At 34.4% G+C, this 21,221-nt stretch overlaps 2 protein-coding genes across 4 annotated transcripts; both read left to right on the top strand.

Annotated features, from left to right (window-relative positions):
• The first annotated feature begins 972 nt into the window (after positions 1-972).
• On the top strand, positions 973-14,778 carry LOC129308225 (uncharacterized). 3 transcript variants are annotated; one of them, XM_054949282.1, is made up of 23 exons: positions 976-1,582; positions 2,967-3,028; positions 3,162-3,299; positions 3,422-3,694; positions 3,977-4,063; positions 4,615-4,716; positions 4,805-4,870; positions 6,210-6,317; positions 6,395-6,456; positions 6,670-6,714; positions 7,833-7,906; positions 8,131-8,198; positions 8,829-8,897; positions 8,988-9,079; positions 9,166-9,247; positions 9,331-9,409; positions 9,488-9,575; positions 9,650-9,803; positions 11,869-12,057; positions 12,149-12,208; positions 12,647-12,951; positions 13,471-13,581; positions 14,522-14,778. In XM_054949282.1, the coding sequence occupies exons 1-23, from the start codon at positions 991-993 to the stop codon at positions 14,568-14,570; spliced, it is 2,955 nt and encodes a 984-aa protein (XP_054805257.1). In that variant the 5' UTR covers positions 976-990; the 3' UTR covers positions 14,571-14,778. The 3 variants fall into 3 exon arrangements, with proteins under 3 accessions (XP_054805258.1, XP_054805257.1, XP_054805256.1); XM_054949281.1 differs by having other exon boundaries at positions 980-1,582; positions 13,476-13,581; XM_054949283.1 differs by lacking the exons at positions 13,471-13,581; positions 14,522-14,778 and adding an exon at positions 12,376-12,538 and having other exon boundaries at positions 973-1,582; positions 12,647-12,783.
• A 1,164-nt stretch (positions 14,779-15,942) lies between these two features.
• On the top strand, positions 15,943-19,696 carry LOC129308280 (uncharacterized). The gene is made up of 5 exons (XM_054949351.1): positions 15,943-16,193; positions 16,303-16,432; positions 16,738-16,978; positions 19,124-19,252; positions 19,354-19,696. Exons 1-5 carry the CDS (start codon positions 16,111-16,113, stop codon positions 19,476-19,478), a joined length of 708 nt encoding a protein of 235 aa, XP_054805326.1. The 5' UTR covers positions 15,943-16,110; the 3' UTR covers positions 19,479-19,696.
• The last annotated feature ends 1,525 nt before the right edge of the window (positions 19,697-21,221 follow it).

Below are 21,221 nucleotides of genomic sequence, written 5' to 3'. Positions count from 1 at the left end.
ACACCAAGCTATCATCCAAAACTCTAATCATTCACTAATCTACTAATTTATCGCTAATTGGCAATTGGTTTCAGATTTAGGAATTTAAGATGTTGCACCATTCATCCTGGTCATTCTTAAGAGCAAAGAATTGGTTTCTCTTCCTTCTGACTTTAGCATAAGCATAGAAGTACCTTGTATTTTTATCACCTCATTGTAACTAATTAACACGGGACTTTTGGAATCAAACAAGCTCTTCTCAGAGACAAAGCTTGCGGTAATCACCCCAACATTGTCTTTCTAGCTTGTGAAACCCATTTTTATTGTTATTTACCCGAGCTTTATCAATCCCTTCTAACCTTCTTATAACATATCTTTTCTTTATGGGGATATGTCCAATTTTCTCTCTATTCCAAACTTGAGCTCGAGCAGAAAAATTGTGCAAACCTTTGAGCCAATTACAATCCTTCCACACTTCTCCTACTAAATTACTAAACTCCTCTTCAAGAAATCAAGTGGAATTACAATAAAACCTTTTCAACCTAGAGTTGAAGTTAGAAGTCTTAATATTTCTAACAATAAGGAGTCTCTGGTCAAAGCAATATTTTAGATGATGAATTACCCTAGAATTGGGTTATTTTAATTCCCAACTTAAATTGCTAAAAGCCCAATCCAATCTGATATTAGTAGATTGATTTTCCCAAGTGTATTTTTTACCTTGTCTTTACTACTGCGCAGGTGTTCAAATCTCCCAAAATCAGCCACCGGTAATCATACTAATAAAAACGGGGCAATATATTGTTAGATTATAGAGCCAAAAAGATAATTTTTGAAAAAGTAACTCCTTAACTGGTCCCCCCAAGAAAAAAAACCTCCTCAACAGGCAAACTGGCCGTGAGGTTTACAATCCCTCTCCTCGAAGCAGGGGTAGTTTCGTAATTTCGTAACTTCCTCTTTCGGCCCCGGTTCTTTCCCGCCAAAATATTTCTTGCCCGCTATTTTCTCGATTGTATGCGTTTCGCACTCTTCCGAACTGAAACCTGTAAGTTTCTCGTCACCGTCGGCTGTCTTCCATCTCAAATTCAAATGGACATGGATATGGACATTCCTGTTCCAGAAGAACTGGAGTTGCTGGAATCCAATGCTCGTCTTCTCGAAGACTACCCAGACCTGGAGCCACCGGAACCCTACCCGTACGAAGACCAAGAAGCGCCACCAGCGGTTCAACCACCATCAACCCCACATCTTCAATTTGACTCTGAAATCCAAGTCATCAGCCACAAGCGATCAAGGTCGGTTAGTCCCAACGGATCACTTTCAGAAGCTGCGGAGCTGTCAGAGGAGAAAAGGTGCAGGACTGACGAGTCGGCACGAGCGACTAATGAGGATTGGCTTCGCTACTCGCCACCCAAGGGTAGCGAGTCTGTAGTGGGAGAACAAGCGAGCTTTGTGGAGGAGAAAATGTTATCCAGGTATGCGTCGGAAATCGATGGAGAGTGTATACCGGTCACTGCACCCAACGGCGACAGGGTTTATGCGAAGTTAGATAGGTTAGAAGGGGACCAGAGATCGAAGAAACTGAATGTGAGAGCAAATTCTGACGGTAGGATTTCATACACTATCATTCCTGATGCATTACATTCTTTATCTTTCAAGGCCCATCTTGAAAGCAGTCATGAGATATTTGAAGTGAAAGTATTACATGACATGTGTCGTGCCTTCTCAAAGATATCTAAGGTCGTTAGACGTGCAACACCTGGGTTTTATAAACATTCGTTGTATGTGAAAACTGATAGTCGGCCTGGATATGATTGATATTTTTTAGCAGTGCTTGTATTGATGATTTGAATTTGAATTTTAGATTTAAAATCTGATATTTAAAATTCATTATTTAAACAGTGTAAAAAATTTTAAGGGTGTAACAGAGATGAGATGAGATTTGAAGAAACAGAAAATTGAAAGTGATGAATTTACCTTTATTTTTCAAACAGTAAAAGAAAAGAACAAGAGATGAGATGAGAGACAAATGTGAAGAAAATGGTTAGAGTGGCTAAAATTTCAAATAACTAAGGTTTAAAGGGAATTTAAAGTTACAAAGAAATTATAATTATAATAAAACATGGATTTAGATTTCGATCAAATCTAAATCCATAGACTTTTATATATGAATTTACCCTTATTTTTCAATCGGTGAAAGAAAAGAACGAGAGATGAGAGGAGAGGCAAATGTGAAAAACATAGTTAGAGTAGCTAAAATTTCAAATAACTAAGGTTTAAAGGGAGTTTAAAATTACAAAGAAATTATAATTATAATAAAACATGGATTTAGATTTTGATCAAATCTAAATCCATAGACTTTTATATATCCAAATGGAGAATTTGTTGAAATCCAAATTCAAATCTTCATGCATCATAGCTGTCTATGCACGGGTGGGTTATATTTGAAAATCAGCAGAAGACATGGTTCATCATTATTTTTTGTTTTTGTTCTCTAGTCCTGCTTCACATCATCTTTACTATAGCCTTCAGTAATAAATTTCATGGCAGTAAAATTTTCTAGTAATACATCTGGTTCAATGGAATATCATAAAAGTTTTGGATGCTTCCAGGTTGATGACCTTTTTTTAGGGGGAGCGTAATATGTTGCAACTTAAAGCAGGCAAGCAGCAAATGTAGCCTGGTTCTCTGCCATTGCCTCATTGCTTTATCCTTATAAATCATAACATTTCCTCATATTGCTCTTGTATCCTAGCAATTTAAGAATGATTTGTTTTTCTGAAGTTCAACTTTATTTAGAGATCTGATACCATCAATGCATTAACCATGCAGACTGCATTTTTTGATAAGGCACCCAAAAATGGAGACCTTGTCAATTCCTTGCCATGCTTATCATTAGATAAGAATCCATATGCATATAAAAACGTGTTCAATATTCTTAAAGTTTCTTATTCGATGCAGTCGATAACTTGGATTTTTTCTGCTTGTAGGTCTTATATTAGAACCCATTAATATTCTATTTGAAAAATTGGATCAAGAGGCTTTAACTAAGGTTTGCAATCTTAAATTGTCTTTTCTCAGCTTGAAGTGCCTAAAAATTTGGTTTGTTACCCTAATAACTTCTAGAGATTCTCATTAAAAATAACTTAATGATATTTCTAATGCTAATTCTCATGATGCTGAAGACATTGAAAGCTAGTTCTGAATGCCAAAATGTTCCGGATGTTCCTGAAAAACCAATCATCCACGAGCAACTTTGGGTTGATAAATACACTCCAAATTCATTCACTGAGCTTCTTAGTGATGAACATACAAATCGTGAGGTACATATTTAGCACATGCATTTCAAACCCCATTAATGACGAATGTTCTAGTTAAATTTTACTTTCTATAGCTTCCTTTTCAGTTGTTGTCCCTAATTGATTTGATTGTCGTCCTAGGACAGGTACTCCTGTGGTTGAAGCAATGGGATTCTAGTGTATTTGGATCTGATATTTGCAGCACGTCAGATGAAGTTCTGTCTGCCTTGAAACGACATTCTACTATTGTCCAAAATCAGAAACCCTTAGATTCAAAATTTCAAAGAATGAGTGGAGGCCCTAAATGGAGTAACAAGAGATATAGACATTCTAGAAGCATGGATGAAAGTGGTAATTCAAATAGCTTTCAGGGTATATTGAATAGGAAAGCAAAGCATACTGGTCCACCAGAACAGAAGGTAATTACTGGTTATCATTTGTTTTAGTTGCAAGGTGTTGGTGACTTTAAATGCCCCCCCCCAAAAGATTCCTTATTCACTGAGTTTTAAGTACGATTTTTGTCAATGGAAAGGATATTTTCAACTTTTTAGATTCTCCACACATTCAATTTGCATGCTTCTTTTTCTTTTTTATGCAGAAGTTTCATTAGTTAATTTACATTTTTTATTTACCATCTTGGGTTAAGTGATGATTGTTGAAAGGCAGTGGTTACTAAGATTTTATATTCATAATAACTCCAGATCCTTTTGCTTTGTGGTCCTCCGGGTCTTGGAAAAACTACACTTGCACATGTAGCTGCTAGTCATTGTGGATATCATGTGGTGGAGGTATGGTTCTATAGTTTTATGAACATGCATAAGTTTTCAAGTTGCATTCCCTGATTTACTGTTATAGCCAAATTTCATAGTGTATTATGATTTTATACTATATGTTTAAGATAATAAATAGATCAATTAAAAGATGTATTATTTTGGTCACATTAGAGGATTTTAACACAAGTCACTATCCCCACCTCTCCTCCCACCCTTGCCATCTAAGCTAGCCTCAGGTGGCTTTGAAATTGTATTTTTACTTTGTACCCTTTTAGCTAATTTTACACTAGTGAGGTTTTAATCAAATAGTTTAAAATATTCTAACAGAAAAATATCAAATGCAAAATTCTTAAATAATCCAATTTAATTACATATATGAGAATTCTTTTTTGAAGTTACATTTGTCATTTTTATATCAAATATGTGACATACTTTTTTTTTTAACAAAACAAAAATGATTAGTCATAATTCAACCTCTAAATTGTAATTCAGTATGGCTTTCAAAACATGATTTTTTTTTATCTTTTTCACTATTTACTATCTATCTTTATCTCTCAATTATGCAGGTTAATGCTAGTGATGATCGTAGTACATCAACAATTGAATCTAAGATCCTTGATGTGGTTCAGATGAACTCTGTCATGTCTGATTCAAAACCGAAGTGCCTGGTATGATTATGACTTCGAACATGTTTAATTTGCAGCAAGCAGTATTGCATGACTTGAAAAAATATTGACTTTATGGTTTGCTTTTCAGGTGGTGGATGAAATTGATGGGGCTCTGTCCGATGGAAAGGGTGCTGTGGAGGTTCTTTTAAAGATGGTAGTTTATAGATTGTTTCCATCACTGATATCCTTCAATAAGACTTGTCTAATCAGACCTTTGATGGAGTCATGTTGAGTTTTTCCTCTCTTGAATGTTTGAAATTCTTATTTCTATCAAGCTTGTTGAATCTTGCTTTGTCTTGTCATGTAACCATTGATTCATTCATTTCACCGGCTGCATTCACACCATTGCCGTTACAAACATAGTGCAAAATCAGAATACAAAGGTTGATAATGAATACTTATCAGGTTTTATGCATCCAAATGTGCTTCTCCGGGTAAATTCAAGTTTGTGGTGGTCAGGATTCATACTTATTATAATTACATATTATTTACTCTTGGAAAACGAGAATAAATTAAAGAGAACTTGAAATTCTTCTATGAAAAATAATGCAAAAGACAACTTGAAATTCATAATGTTTTTAGTGATAATGTTCACTTATACAAATATGTTTACTAGGAGTTTACAGCTTTTACAATAAGTGGAATAGCTTGTACAAGTCAGACTAGCGCTGGTAGTAAAGCTGGAATGTAGCTAAATAAAACTCCAATTGTTTTTGCGAGTCTGGTATATCTGGTTGGAGCCAAATGCCTGCATCATTAAGGGCTTATCTTTGTCCCTGCATTGTTATCTTTAGGACTGCACGTGTCTTCTCTTTGGAGTCTTCATTTCTTATATGTAAAGCTTGAGAGATCACACATCTTTGTTAAACTTTTAACACCTTTGGCTCTCTGTTATATTTTTCAGTGGATCTCTTGGCTTCTGATAGGAGTCCGTTATTAGTATATAAAAGGTGCAAGAGAGATCCAAGTCAGATTGCAACAATGGAATTAGTTGATAAGGGATTTATTCATTCATATTGAATAACTACCATTTTATGTGTTGTCAGGAATTTATCATTGTAGTTTACATTTCTTATCTTAAGAGTGCTGAGTTGTCAAGTAATTAGGATATTAGTATGTGTGTACTGCCAATTTAGGTTATGACTGTAGCTTTTTGGTTTTATATATTTGTAAGACATTATATGGGAAATCTATGGATATTTTCCGACTTATAATTTGGAGATTCTCCTTCCCTGGCTTTATCTAGTTTGTATGAGATCCTTGTTCAGACTTAGATAAAGATTTATTTGTCTACCCTGTTTGTTGAGTTCTAACAGCTTCCCTCTAATTTTTATATCTTTGCTATCCCTACTAAAAATTTCTTCTTCTAAGTAAATTGCACAAAATGCCAAACTTTATGTACCTTGTCTCCGCCAAAAAGTACTACAATGGACTGTTGTTGAAAAGGTTTATTGTGGGAATTCATGTAGCTTAAGTATTTCCGCTTCATGCAGGTTTCTGTTGAAAAGAAGTCTGATGCGGGAAAGGAAAATTTGGCAAAAGAGCAATTGGGAAGGAGGTCCTCAAAGAAGGGACATAATAAAGCATCACTGTCAAGACCTGTGAGATTTATATGCTGAATTCTCATATGTTATCACTAGGTGGTCATTTGTAGTATTAATATGGGTTGTCAATATAGGTAATTTGCATCTGCAATGACCTATATGCCCCTGCCCTGAGACCATTGCGTCAGGTAGCAAAGTAAGTCTGTGCACTCAGTTCACTTTTGTATCATACTAATATTTTTTTTTACGTAGACTAAGTTTTTCCTTCACAAAATTTTTCATGAATTGGCTTCTGGTTTCATTGAGGATTGGAATATTAGTGATGCTGCTTGATAGTTTGTTCTGCGCCGGTTATGTTTTTCGTTGTATTCAATACTCTGTGTTTATACTGGGAAAATGTTATTTGCAGGGTTCACATGTTTGTTCAACCAACAGTCAGTCGTGTGGTAAGCAGGTGATGGTTAAATGTCAGTTTTTTTCCATATCTAAGATGGTTTCAGGTGTAGTTTTACTATTTAAGAACTATTTGTTGTATTTTATGATATTAATTTCGTAGTTGACAAGCTTGAATTTGGTTATGGTTCTAATTATACTGGGTCAATCACAAGAATGTTATCTCTTTTCTTCCTACTCCGATAGTCTCTTGATGTTACTTGTAGGTATCGATGGCAAATGATTGGATCATTTGTGACCTATTTAACCATTTATCCACTTAAAACTTTTGATAGGCTATCAAATGACCCTTGACCTATTTATTAGGGTTAGCCCTAATCCACCCTTCAACCCACTGTATGTATCTAATATTCTTATTTATTTATTAAATTATATAGTGCAACTGTTCGCTGCTTTTGGATCATTTTACCATTTTTCTAATAATCATTTTTGAGTTGTTTGATCAATTTGATAAAATTAACTCCTTTTGAACTCACCTCACCAACATAGGTTTCATAAAGCTATTATAGATGTAATTTTTTTATCAATACATTTCAGATTTTGTTAGGTTATAATAGTTTATTTCACAATCACAAAGAATCAGGCAATGAGGAGTTATCCATGGGTTAACCCACAAAAATCAATACTTAAGAAGTTTGGCCAATGACTCTACCTTTACATCCATTATTTCAAATTTCTGGGTATAGTTGGGTTGTAATAAAGTTAAACCAAGTTGATTAAATGATTGGGTTATAATTTCCATCTCTACTTGCTTGCTGTATAAGATAAGAACGCAGGTATGGTTTTTTTTTTTTTAAGCCAAAGAACACATATGTTAACTAAGATACTGATAATTTTAATCAGATGGTTTGGCTTGGTTAGAGGAGATGCTACTTCTCTTTACCAAGCTGATGTGGGAGAGTGTGCCATCCAAATATCTTGAGGAAAGGTTATAGTTTATCAAAAAAAGAACAGGATATAGATAATTGAGCACGGGAGGGTTTTATTTGTATTCCACTAGAAATTCACCAGCTTAGATTGTCACCAAAAAAGGGAAATATACTAGATTGTAACTTATTGTGACTAGCAAGGCATTTAATAACTTTTTTCTATGCATTTTTTTCTTTTTAATGGCTGCAGGCTCAAATACATATGTAACAAGGAGGGGATGAAAGCTAATGCCATTGCACTTACTGCCCTAGCAGAATATACAGGTCGATTTTCTTGCATCTTTTTATTCCTTTTTTGAGGTTTGCAAATTGAATGAAAAGTTAATATTATTTTGTTAAAATCATTCCCACATAATGCGCAGACAATCCTTGCTAATTCTTTTGTTCGGTGATGTCTGTAGGTGTTATCATGACTTTTGCAGCTTAGATTTTACAAGTTAACCTTACAATTTTGATTCTTTATTTTTTTTCTTTGCATTGCTTTACAGAATGTGATATACGTTCATGCTTAAATACCCTCCAATTTCTCAGCAAGAAGAAAGAAACCCTCAATGTGGTAAGACTTTCTCATTTTCATCTGAACAAGCAATTCAGAAGAAAATTCTGGGACTCGTCAATTCATATAGGATGATTATGCATTTATGCTGCATGGAAATATCTTTTTGTTTTAAGCCATAGATCAATCCTAACTTACAGTTGTGATAGCATTTTGCAATATTTATATATTTATTCACCGGCTGTTTGTCTGCTATAGTTGCAAAATTTTAGGCAAGCATGGCGCTAGTTAATCACAAATATCTGTTTCCATATTTTCCTCACAACTTCTGCCTTAAAAATACTATAATACGAGAAAGAATGTCTAATCTGATCCTGGCATTTGCTGATGTTTGCTATTGAAAAACTTGGAGGATTATCTAACATATTAGAGGGAGTATACATCTAAAAACATGCCTAGTGTTGGCTTCTTTTATTGATTATAAAGAAAACATTTTTAGCTGCAATAATTTTTTTATCTAAGTTTATATCGTGAAGAATTCTATTATCGGGTTTACTAAGGCTTTGGGCCCTAATTCTTAGAATTGTAGGGTGCCTTTTAATAGCTTGAAAGAACTCTGTCTTTTATCTTTTTGTGAAACTTTTTATCTATTTAGTGCTTTCTTGACAATCACGTGCTTTAATGGCTCAGTTTGATATTGGTTCTCAAGTGGTTGGCCGGAAAGACATGTCAAAGAATGTTCTAGACATTTGGAAGGAGGTGATTTGCTATAGCCTGTTGAAATTGTTAAGAGTCCCAGAGTATTAAATTTCAACACATTTTTTTTCTTGGATGTTTTCCTCTCATTAGGTTTTTCAAAGGAAAAAAATCAAGACAGAAAGAAAATATGACAATAGCATGCTTTTTGAAGTTAACTCCTTGTACTCCATTGTATCAAGCCGGTATGTCATAAATTACTGTGAAAATCATTTGTCCTCTAATGTTCAAAATAATGCATGCTCATTAGTGCTTGCCAATTAATGTGCAGTGGTGATTATGACTTGATTCTTGATGGAATTCATGAAAACATTTTACATCTCAATTATCATGACCCAGTGATGCAGAAAACTGTAAGCATTTACTGCCCATCGAACATTACAGTGATTCTATATATTCTGTGGGAAGCTTGATTTTGAACTCTATCTGGTTGAAGGTCAAGTGCTTGAATAGTCTAGGAGTTTCTGATCTACTGCATCAATATATCATGCGTACACAACAAGTTCCCCTTCTGGGTAAAAGACTACCTTGCCCATGTAAATGTTATTGCAAAAATAAAACCACACTCTTCATTCTCTCTTTCTTTTCTTCAGTTTACTTGCCACCCATAGCAATTACAATACATCGACTAGTAGCTCAAATTCAGAAGCCAAACATTGAATGGCCAAGGTCCTACCAAAGGTATATCTTGTGCTAGTAGAACTTAATTTTGGAGATTGTATTGTCTTACTGCTCTGTTGTATGTGAATGTCCAGGTATCGAGCAATGATGGCAGAAAAGATGGACATTTTGAATACTTGGCACTACAAAATTCCACCATATATTGCAAGGCACTTATCAGCTAGTTCCTTTGTGGAAGACTTAATTTCTCCATTATTACATATCCTGTCCCCTCCAACTATAAAACCGGTGATCAACTGATTCCAGCTCATGCAATTTTTGACTAGTCATTTTATTTATTCCTTGTTCCCAATTCCTTCTCTACGATTACCGAACAGGAACAAAAGGCAGATCCACTATACTTGGGCATTTGATTCTTGTATGTCTTACTTTATTCTTTTGAACAGTAACTTTTGTGAAGAAATGGATTTCTTTTTGGCTGAAGAAGGGACCTGATAGGTTTTTTTCCCCCAGTACATGAAACAGGCCGAAAGGCCCAAAATCAGAAAAACAAAACAAACAGCAAAAAACAACTAGCTGCCGCTCCCAAAGCTGATTCCACATCCATCAGCAAAATAAGCCATCTTGATTCTGTCAATAACCTGCCACCGGACATGAGTACCTGGTCCAAGATGAAAACTGAAATTTGCTAAATTTTGAGCATTGATTCCCCTCCCTAGCAGTATGAACCTGATAAGTTTGTTTTGAAGATGAATAACCTAACAAAGTGCTTCTTTCTTGTAACTGTTTCATACTTATATCTTTTACATATATTCAAGCCGTATCATTTGATTTCAAAACTGTTAGTGGAATTTAAACTGGCTGAATTGACTAAATCCGTTTTGTTCTTATGAATTACGTGAAAGCAATGTGAGTAGATTTTATCATGATAATAATTAACAATAAAATGGTGGAGGATGAGGGGCCTTGCTTTTAGTATAGGGGGCTCTTGAAACCATTGTGCCTGTCTTTGAAGGGCCCTTAAACACCTTTATGCTTGATTTATTCATGTCAAACGAAAAATTATATCAACTAACACATTGGCATGATCTACATTAAAAGCAAATTGAAACTAGCCTAGCAATATTTCGATGGTCTTATTTCATTGAGTGCACCACATCTCGCCCTGCTGTTAAGGACTACTCCATTTATTTAGTTGATTTATTTCACTGAGAAAAGCTGCTTATTGTGGTGTTGGTCTAATGCACTTATTTTTATTGCTTTGAGTTCCAAACTAGATTTCTTGTCCAGAGGGGTGATTCATCTGAGGTCTTTTGTAGATTCAAATTTTTATTAGTTTATCAGATCTAATCATCTCTGGAAGACTTTCTAGTGCCGCATCTTATACATTGAAGCAAATAAAACTGAAGCCTAAAATCCTGTCTTCATTGGCCAATTTTGACAGTTGTCAAACAACATATTCTTCCTTTGTGGCATTTTAGTAAGAAAATATTTTGACAGTCTGTAATTCCTTGCTTTTTTGTTTTATTGCACTGGAGGAAATCATCCAACTTCTTGTGATGGCCCACGAATTCTACAAGGTTAAGAAGGCTAGAAAGAATCTAGAACCTTCCAGAAAGGGCCAAAGTATTCTTGAAGGGGCCAGACAGCTCTTGATTGGGCAAAATATTCTAGAATTATGTAGGGAATGCTAGATTGGTCTAGAAAATTCTGGGCACATGTCTCTTGTTTATTCTAGAGATATTCTTGTAATATCTAGAGGATTCTTTGTAGATATCTTAGTAGGTCAATCAAGAGGGTGATTCTAGATTGTTGGATGCAATCAATCTCCACCATTTATGAAGAAGGTGGGAAGGTTAAAATTTGGGGAGGTCCGTAAATACCTTCAGCCCTCCTCATTTGTAATCATCCAAGAAACATCAACCAATGTGTTCTATACTTTGGTGTTGATACTAGTCACATTCCCCAAACTCTATGTTCCTTTGTTCCTTCATCTTGCGTGCTTTGAGAGTTCATCTGACTTAGTAAGGATTAAGAGGTTGATCAATGTTAAGGCTCTTATGGTTTAGGATTTGATGAAGTTCCAAGACCATGACATTTTGCTCTTATATATTTCTTCTTTATTGGGTTAAGAATTATTGAGTTTCAGTTGGGTTTTGAACTTCTATACTCATGGCGCTTGTGTAAAGACCTGTAGTTCTTGAGGGCTGTGATTGATAATTGAGCTGAGTTGTCAGAGCTCTCACAGGCTTCACTTATCTATACTCTGGATTTGCTTGTCATCAGTCTCCTTTAGATTGATCCCTGAGAATGTTTCCTTTTTCTGACAAATGTGTTTAATATTTTTGTTCAGGTGGCATCACAACTGCTGTCTGATAAAGAGAAAAATGATCTTGCTCAATTGGTTAGCACAATGGTATCTTACTCTGTAACATATAAGAACATGAAATCAGATATGCTGCCTAATAGCCTGAGACATGAAGTAGCAGATCACTTAACATTATCATTTGATCCGCCAATCTGTGACTTCATCAATTTTAAGGTTTGAAGCATTTTTCGCAACTTCTATGTTCAATGTTAAGTACCTGATTCTGATTCTGACTTGATACTTTTTTTTCTCTATATACGTGCAGGATTATACCTCAAATCATTATGTGCTTGCTCTAGCTGTCAAGCAGATTCTTGTGCATGAGGTGTGAGCTTAATGCCCTTTATTTTGTTGGAATTTTAGTTTTATTTTCTTTTGTTACTTTATTTAAGGAAGATATTCTTTCCTCCTTCGTATTCTGCTTATCTATGCCAAGTTTACTGTTTTATATTATTGCTTTATTTCCATCGGCTGAGAGGTCATTTTGCACAGGGAATCAAATTTAAAATAGTGAAATATAAACAGCAAAAGAACATAAAAAGGAAATGTGACAACTATCTGGTTCTTGGAAATTTCATCGAGTCCTTTCTATCCCTGGGATTTTTCGTAGGCCTTAGCAAGCTTGGATTGTTATCCTTCGTTTTAGCCACAATAGGTATAATGCAGAACATTTTTTGGTTCACGTTGTTTCCTTTAAAGTATGGTAACATATGCAAGGGGGACTCAGTCTCTGACAAATTTCTCACAAACTCACGTGTTTCAGGTTGAAAAGCAAAAGATCTTGCAAGTTAATATTGATAGACCTTTAGGAAATGGTAGCAGCAGTGGAAGGCCTGAATTCATTGAGGCTGGAACTAGCAATGCCCAATCATCCAAAATCAATCACCCAGCTGCAGTTTCTGCTAAAAACATTCAAAACGAAAGTAATGTCACAAAAGCAAGGAAAAATAATGCAAATGCAACTATAGTTTCACAGAATTCGCATCCTGATAAAGGGGCAGCGGACAATATGAAAGCGCAAAACACAGGAAGGATGAGAAAGCCATCCAGTGGTTCCTTCTTTGACAGGTAAATCTTCCTCATAAGTGCTGTGTATATTTCTGCGTTTGAAACTGAGTCATCATCATCGTAATTTTTTTTGGTCAAACATCATCGTAATTTGTAAGCATCAGTTTAGTGTTATTTTTGTATTTTTTTAATAAGAAATTCTTATCAATTCATCAGAAACCGTCATTTCTTATCCATGTACAGCAATTTACATGTTTTAGTTTTGCTGCCCATTTAAATTTTAAGAAAACAGACAGATATGTTGGCTATTGAAAACGAGCATCATGTAATTAGTTTTCGTGGGATTTATCAACATATTATTCCTTTTGGCATCCACTGTTGGCATGGTACATTAAATCTCTATAAATCTGACAAAGCAACTATTATGTGAAATCAGTTAATGACAACCTTTGGTCTTGTACCATTTTAAAGCCAAAGATAAATTAAGATTTATTGTGACATATATATAGCAGATCTGTGGTTGACTAGCTTTTCTTGATTGATGATTATTTATTTCTGTTTATCTTACTTTGGTTCAAGAGCAGGTTTAGAAAGTCGAATAATAAAGGTTTTCAAAGTGATGATAGAACTGAACAGAAAGAAGCAATCTTGGAGAAAGCTCTACACCCATTACTGTTCAAATTTAACGAGGTATGGTGCTGTTATTTTAATAGAGTTTTTAGTAATGAACAAGATTCTAAGTTCTGTACATATTTGTTTTATCCTCACACTTAGATGGTCAGATTATCGTCCGTGTTGTTGAAGGTTACCATTTAAGGGCATTGGATATGTCTGGAAAATAATCTTACATAGCATACATTCTGCTTTTTGAAAGGACAATGGAAAAACATGAGTCCATAGCAATTGACGGTCCCTTGATAGCAATCTTGTTTTTGATAGTGATGCAAAAAAGTTGTATTTAAATTCGTGTAGATTCTCATGCTCTTCATTGTACTTAAATTCGTGTTGACTCTTTCAAAACTGAGTGAAATTTTGGTATCCAGACCTTCCATTTTAGGTGTTTCATCAAGCTGGGAAGATTATTGACTTCATGTTTTCCATCATTTTGGCGGCTGATTGAAACCACGTCTATTGTGGTACTTATTGTCTATTTACATGAGAAGGATGGTTATAAAAAAGTTACTTAGGCCTCATTTGCTTACTAGAAAGAAAATGAATGGAATGAATTGAAAAAATTATTGTAAAAAAAAGATGATTAAATGGGATAGGTGAGTACATTCTAAGGGAGAAGAAGTAATTTAATTCATGGAGTTGAGAATCATAATTCATAAGATTTTTGGACGATGTGATGATTTTCACATGTGTAGTATATATTAGTGAGTTTTATTATATTTGTCATGGGAGTAAGAGTGATTTAGTTCATGTTTGTTTTGATTTTTTTTTTTAATCTATTCCTTGTCTTAATAAACAAACGTAACTTTAATTTTTGTTTGGTCGCTTAACTTGAATGGTTAATTGCTTTCATCTTATCATGCATCACAGTAAAGTATCATTAACATGAGGCTCTTCGTTTTTATTTTAGTTTTTGTACAAGAAAACAAGGTCATTAACTTTTATTTTTCTTATGCAGGGTTTCACCAACGCTGTCAAGAGGCCTGTTCGTATTCGTGAATTTCTAATGTGATGGCTATGCTTTCCGCAATTATGTAAATGATTTTATATAGTGGGTTATATAGGCCTTTTGTTTGACCAACATGCAAATGCTTGAAACCATCAGTTGAAGGACTAGAAGTTGCTAATTATATGCGGTTTGGGTGATGTCATAAAAATATGGAATAAACTCTAATTTTAAATTATTCATTGCAAGTTATTTCAATAAAAACATCATTAACGGATTTTTTTTTAAATCTAACATCTCAATTCTTTCCATACTTTTGTCAATGACTTTGATATTAAAATTTAATGAATTTATATAAGTCTTATCTTTTAATTCTTGAAAAAAATCTTTTAACGTATCTTTTACGAAAGTATTTTTATAAGCACCTTCTTTAAAGTAAGACAACTTAGCTCTATAATTAGTGCCGATACTCAACAGTTACATGTGCCGCACAATGGTATTTGTTCTGTTACGCTGACTGGTATCAATTTCCTCGTCAAGAAACAATCATAAAAAAGTATTGCTTTCATTGCATTTTCTTTTACTCTTTTTAAGGTCAAATTAAACATCCTCTTTGGATCAAAATGTGACAAATTAAGGCCACTTGTCATTGTCCCTACGTGCTAAATGAATTATCGGTGAATAAATTCAATTTATTCTATCATATTTTTTGAATTAAATCGTGGAGAACTCCTTTTGTTAGCTACATAGTCATTGGTTTCGACTTAATGAAGTCTTTCAATAAAAATAAAGTTCATGTTAGCCAGTATATATATATATATATATATATATATAAAGGGTTCATAGCAGTATTATCTTTGATGACATCTTTATCAAATAAGATTCCGAATATATTGTCATTTTTTTATAATTATTCAACCAACCTTCATTTCTATGCATAATTTCAAAGTCAGGCATACACTGTAGTAACAACTATGCAACTTTTATTTTTATGATTGAATTCAACGTAAATTGAATTTAACTGCTTCGAAATTTTTGTTTCATAAACTGAAATTGCTTTTTAAACTTGCGTAATATTTGGTATTATGGTATATGAAAATTTTTTTTAAAGAAAATTAAAAACTACACTATCTTATCATTGCTTTATTGTAGGGCAATGCATTTTTCTATTTCTTTTTTTTTAAGTTCGTATATTAAACATTACATTAGTTTCCCTTGGCTCAAACTTGGATTTGCAAATTCAAAACTGTTTAAATTTAAGATTGCAAACATGGCAATAATTAAATATAAATATAATATCGTAGAGAGCCACACGAAAATATTTTTGGGCAGAATAATGAAGTTTTTGAGGGAAAGGAAAAAAGAAGCACAATAATAACGTGACAACCAGGAACCTAAACGGCAAAACCAGTAAACCTCAAGGCTCAAACTGAAAAAAAAAAAAAAAAAAAAGAATTCTGCACTTGCCTTTTGTGGGTTTGGGATTTGGCGCGTAATACAATGCTCATTCAAATTTTCGTCATTATTCCGCCATATCGTATCAAGCAAGCGCCACGCCTGGACAGAACAAAGCACTTGGCATTTCAATCGTATTCCTGAATATGATCTCCAAACTACAGAAACCGATTAGGGTCTTTGGCCAGCTATCAATTGATTCAACATTCCGTAAGCTCCCTTCTGATTCGTAAGCACAACAAACCCCGCTCTCTTCCCTCTAATAGATTATTTAATTTCATGTATCTGTTTCCTTTACGTCTTACCCTTTCTTTCCCATTTTGGGATGAAACTCTTAGTTCAACTAGTTCCAACGATCTTAAAGGCAATGAGGGAAGACAAGCTTCACACAAGAGCATCCCTTTCTCGCTTTCAGACTTCCTCGATCGCAAGTTGCAGAAATCTTCTGTAGTTCTCGGAAGAATTCAGGTGATCTTAGGCTTTCTGTTTCGTATTTTACTTTTTTATTTTATACTTAGCTGAGCCATTTCCGGATGAATGCATAAAATCCTGTTATTTATTTTCACGGAGAATAAAAGTTATTTCTAATAACTTTGGGGAAGCAGGGAATGGTATACCTCAATTTGAGATGTCGGTGACTTAGGGTTTTGTCTCAAAGATAGATTCACTGGAATCACTAAAAAGAAATGACGGATAATTGTTGAATTCACGCTTATTTGTTGCTTCCATTGTGCGTTTGAATCTCTAAAAATAATTTATCCTATTCGTTACAGGGTAAACCAACGCCTTTTTTATCTCCTCTGGGTTTAGGAATATCCGAAGTTAAAGATGTAGGGACCATCGAACAAGTTGATAAAGAGACAAAGAGTATCAGTGATAGAGTGATCTTTGAAAAGTTCAAGCATAATGATGAAGAGAAGGGAGATTTCATTGGTCCAAGTGGTGTTAACGAGACAGAAAATTCCGTCGAAGATGATATGCAAGAGTCAAGGAAAAGAAAGAATGCATTTGCAGGTTTGTCTTCCTTTCCCTATAAATTAAAGCAGAAAGTCCTCGAGATAAGGATTTTTCCCTTGCGCTGTTATTTCTCCGTTATTTTCTTGACGAATCAACGGATATTAGCATCTTTGGTTAAATCAGTGATTCAAGGCATAACAATCTCTGTTGATTTTCTCACAACAATCTTTGTGAAAGTTCAAGTATCATAGGTTCCTTTGGGGACAACTATAAAAATGGGAGAATTAAGTGTCATAGGTTTAGTATAGGATCCTTTATGTGCATCTATCTGTTGAAGTTTAGGATGTTTTTTGGCTAGTATAGATTGAATGTTTGCTGAAAGATGACTGTCTTTTGTTCACTCTTGGCTTGTTCTTGACTTTTGAGCTTATGAAAATCTTTAGGTCAACTACACTGCCTCAAACAGTTTAAATGTCACTTTGTTCCAACAAGTAACTAAACTGTGTAAAAAAGATATAGTATTCAATGAAAACTGCGGAAGGATGAGTACATGAGTTATTTAATGTCAGATTAGCAGTGACTAGAAAGAACTGAGGTTTGATCAATTCTCTGATGGAACTGAAATAACCAAGTGTCTAACATGTGTCATGTGTGATGCACATTTACTTAAACTTTATCGCTGTTTTCTTTCAAATTTTATTTTTATGATTGTTCGATGGGAGATAGGTGAAGTGATTATATGGGTGCTGTGTATATGTCATGATAACAATTGCTTCTGTTCCTCTTTTTTCGCGTCATTTCCTATAGCTTCGATTGATGGTACTATTTTCTTTTCATAACTTAAAGAATGTGTTTATGATTTAATTCTTGTGTTCCCTGTTCATGGGCTTCTTATAGGCACTTCTGCTATATAAAATGATTTAAGATTTGTTTCCAGTTTGTCTAGCCTGAAATATGAGTTAGGTTGGAACTTCAAACATACGTAGTTTTGTATTTGCCTATGCTGTTGCTGGAAAACCATTTCGACAGGTTATCTTTCAATTCTGATTACCCTGAGTGACGATTGTATTCATTGAATACAGGGACAGCTACGATAGTTGCATATTTGTGATTGGCATCTCATCTAAGTATTATGTATAGTGTTCAAATATCTTGTGTTTTTTACTGTTTTGTGAGCTCAAGCAGATCGTAATCCACAAGCTTGGAAGTTTGAATTTTGGTGGATTTTGATTGTTAAAATCCTTGAACAATTTTTTTGGGTAAAAAATATTTTTTAACAACTTCACACTCACGAAAACATTAAGAACGCCTAGGCCTTTTCTTTTCTTTTCTTTCTTTGCTGCTTTCTTTTTTTCTTGCAGGCATGTGCCTTCGAACATAATTAGCTAATGCACATAAATCTAACATGAACTGGGTTTTGCTTATTTGCATATAATCTTCATAGAATCTGTCATCCGGATAACTTCATTGTTTTTGGTAAACTGAGTGCCATTTTATGCAAAGGCCCTTGCATGAACCGGTGGAGAAATAAATATTAACAGCCTATTGTCACGTTTCGTCATTTTTCACAAGGTTAAAGAGGTCCGGAATGCTCCAGAACCCTCCAGAAGGCTCCCAGCTAACCTTAAGAGTGCTAGATAGTGCAAGAACATTCTAGAGAAGCCTACACAACTCTAGCCTCAATATTTTAATATTGTCTCTAGATTCTTCCATTAAAATATCTAGATATTTGTTAAGAGAATTCTAGAGAATCAATTGTAACCGTAGGATAGATTTAATCTCCACCGTCCATTAAGGAGGTGGGAACATTCTAGATCCAAGGGGAGGCCTATAAATACCTCACCCCTCCTCATTTGTAAATCATCCTTGAGTTCTCAAAGCTATAGAACTCTCACATTCTCTCTCTACTCTCCTTTGCCTTCAAGCTTTCCCTTTCCTCTTCTTAGCCAAGCATCCTCCTTTCATACGAGTTAGGCTTACTTAGCGACTTCCAGTGAAGGTTGTCTAAGTGCCGCACGGGTCGAAAGACTAGCCCCGTGACACTATGCTCTCAATTCTTAGTCTGAGAACAAAAGGATGTCTAAGATTTTCTTTCAAATTTGCGAAGTCTATATAGGATAAAAATGCTACCCCCTTTTCTAAGAATTTATTCATTTTGCATTTTGGTTTCGTCTTGGACCTTCTTATTCTGTGTGCTGCTAGGACTGAGTGAGAACCAGACCGTTAAAAGGCAAGTGGTAATTCTTGGAGGTGAATCAACTAGAAAGCAAATTAGAAGAACTACTGCTCATTCTTCAAGCAACAAAAGGCCCCGACCGCTTTACAATCACTGTATGTTCCATCTGCATTTGGACATGTAAATTGCGTTGTATCTGGTGAAAGTGTTTCAAAACCTCAGTAGACATTATTGCTTAATTTTTCATGTTGAATAGATAAAAATGGCTGTGGATGGTGGGACTGCGACATGGAAGGTGTTGACAACGAGGAAGTGGGCTTCCATGAAGTATGGGAAGGGGTGGGGTCCGCCTCACTTGGAGAGATTGTTGATTGGCATTGATTTTACCTAGCTTTTGTTTGTAAGTATTTTGCTTCTGTGCTGTGCCTCAAGCTTAACTGGTGTTAAAAGGGCAACCAGCATGGCCATGGCCTTTCCAAGTTTTCATTCTTTTTTTTTTTTTAATATTATGTGATATACGTTCACAATATACTAAAATCCATGCAAACTTTATACAATATATGTTCCATATTTGATTAATTTAAGTTCCTCTTATCTGATTGATAATTGAGCAGATGAAAACGTCACTTGAATTTTATGGTTTCTGTCAAATCTTCAGGACTAAATTGAGTAATTTCAGTCACCTAGTGCCATTCTGTAGTCTAAAATAGCATCATGGACGTCCTTCAAGGTCAACTGCGCTGCCACCCCTTGCTCAATTTGCTATTCATGATATTGTAAACTTGGGTAGGTGCTCAAAACAGCATATAAATTCCATTTTTTGGCCAACAAGTACAACGTTTTCATCATTTAAATTGTCAAGAATGCAATGCGTGGAATGAATCAGTGAATACAAGAGTGGTAGATTTTCAGCCAATGCATTTTTAGCACGAAACAATTTACTAATTGATGTGTATGGCTTTAGACATTTTCTATTTAAAAAAGTCAAAAAAAAATAAAAACATAGGAGTTATAAGCTGAACTACTTTGACTCGTTTAGGACTCAGGTGATTAGGTCGGACCAACCAAGCTTCACTAATTTAAATTCCCCCGCTCTCGTCTTTTTTTTTTGTTTTTTGTGGCGTCCTCAATTTTCAGCGGAAATGTCTATATATAAATGAGTTATAGTAGGCCCTTCCTCCATTTTTTTTTTTGAGAATTATAGCCAATTCTCTTTCAAAAAAATTAATTACAAATAAAAATAATGTGAAACAGATTGTTGTTAAAATATAAAATATGACTTTTTTTTAATAAAATTTATTGTTAGTTCTTATCTTCTTAAAGGGGATTGGCTGTAATTTTTTCTTAAAAGTTAAAGCAAAAACAAGAAAAGAAAAGAAAGAAGACGCCATTGTGAGGCCCAAGATACTGTTTTATAAACTGAAGTTAATTACAGCATTAGAATCTTGGAGTTCAAAATTCAAATACTACATTATATCATTGGCCGAAAATAATACTATACGTAACGTCTTTCTCACTTTTGGATGGACCCAAAGGCACCCTCTTCAAGAAAAGAAAAATAAAGTAAATTGTGCCTTCTTGAGATTGTTTTGAGATAAGATTTGGTGAAATCCAAAAGCAGTTATTTTGTAATTTATTTAAAATTTTAATATACTAACATTCTTCATATAAACAAAGACACTAAATTAAAAAGATGCCATGAATTTCTATCAATTAATCTGACCTCTTGAAATTTCGTGGTATTACTTTTTATTTTCTTTTCTTTGGCAGAGTTAAAATAAAGGAAGGTGTAAGTGCTTGAAAATTCCGTGCGGGAGATTAGACAAAGACTGACGCATAAGTCTAACTGCTAGGGCCTGACAAAATTTATTGTCACGAACACTAATATTTCAAAATGTTAAATCAAATTCAAAAATATGAAAGGCACTGAGAGGGACATCTTTCTACTTTTAATCATTTTCAATTTGTTCCCTCTCACCGTTTTTTTTTTTCTTTTGAAATTTGAATGTTCAATGGATATCCCCTTTCCTTTTTCATTTTTCAACTGCCTCTCAAACTGGACGGCACCAAGTCCACAGTTTCCTGACTACTACTTTCATATAAAAATTTATAATAATATATTTC

Source organism: Prosopis cineraria, unplaced genomic scaffold (assembly GCF_029017545.1).
Source record: "Prosopis cineraria cultivar Desert tree isolate PC_DT_omini unplaced genomic scaffold, ASM2901754v1 PC4, whole genome shotgun sequence".
Lineage (NCBI taxonomy): Eukaryota > Viridiplantae > Streptophyta > Magnoliopsida > Fabales > Fabaceae > Prosopis > Prosopis cineraria.
Note: the sequence above shows the minus strand (reverse complement) of the source record. Positions and strands in the feature narration are given on the sequence as shown.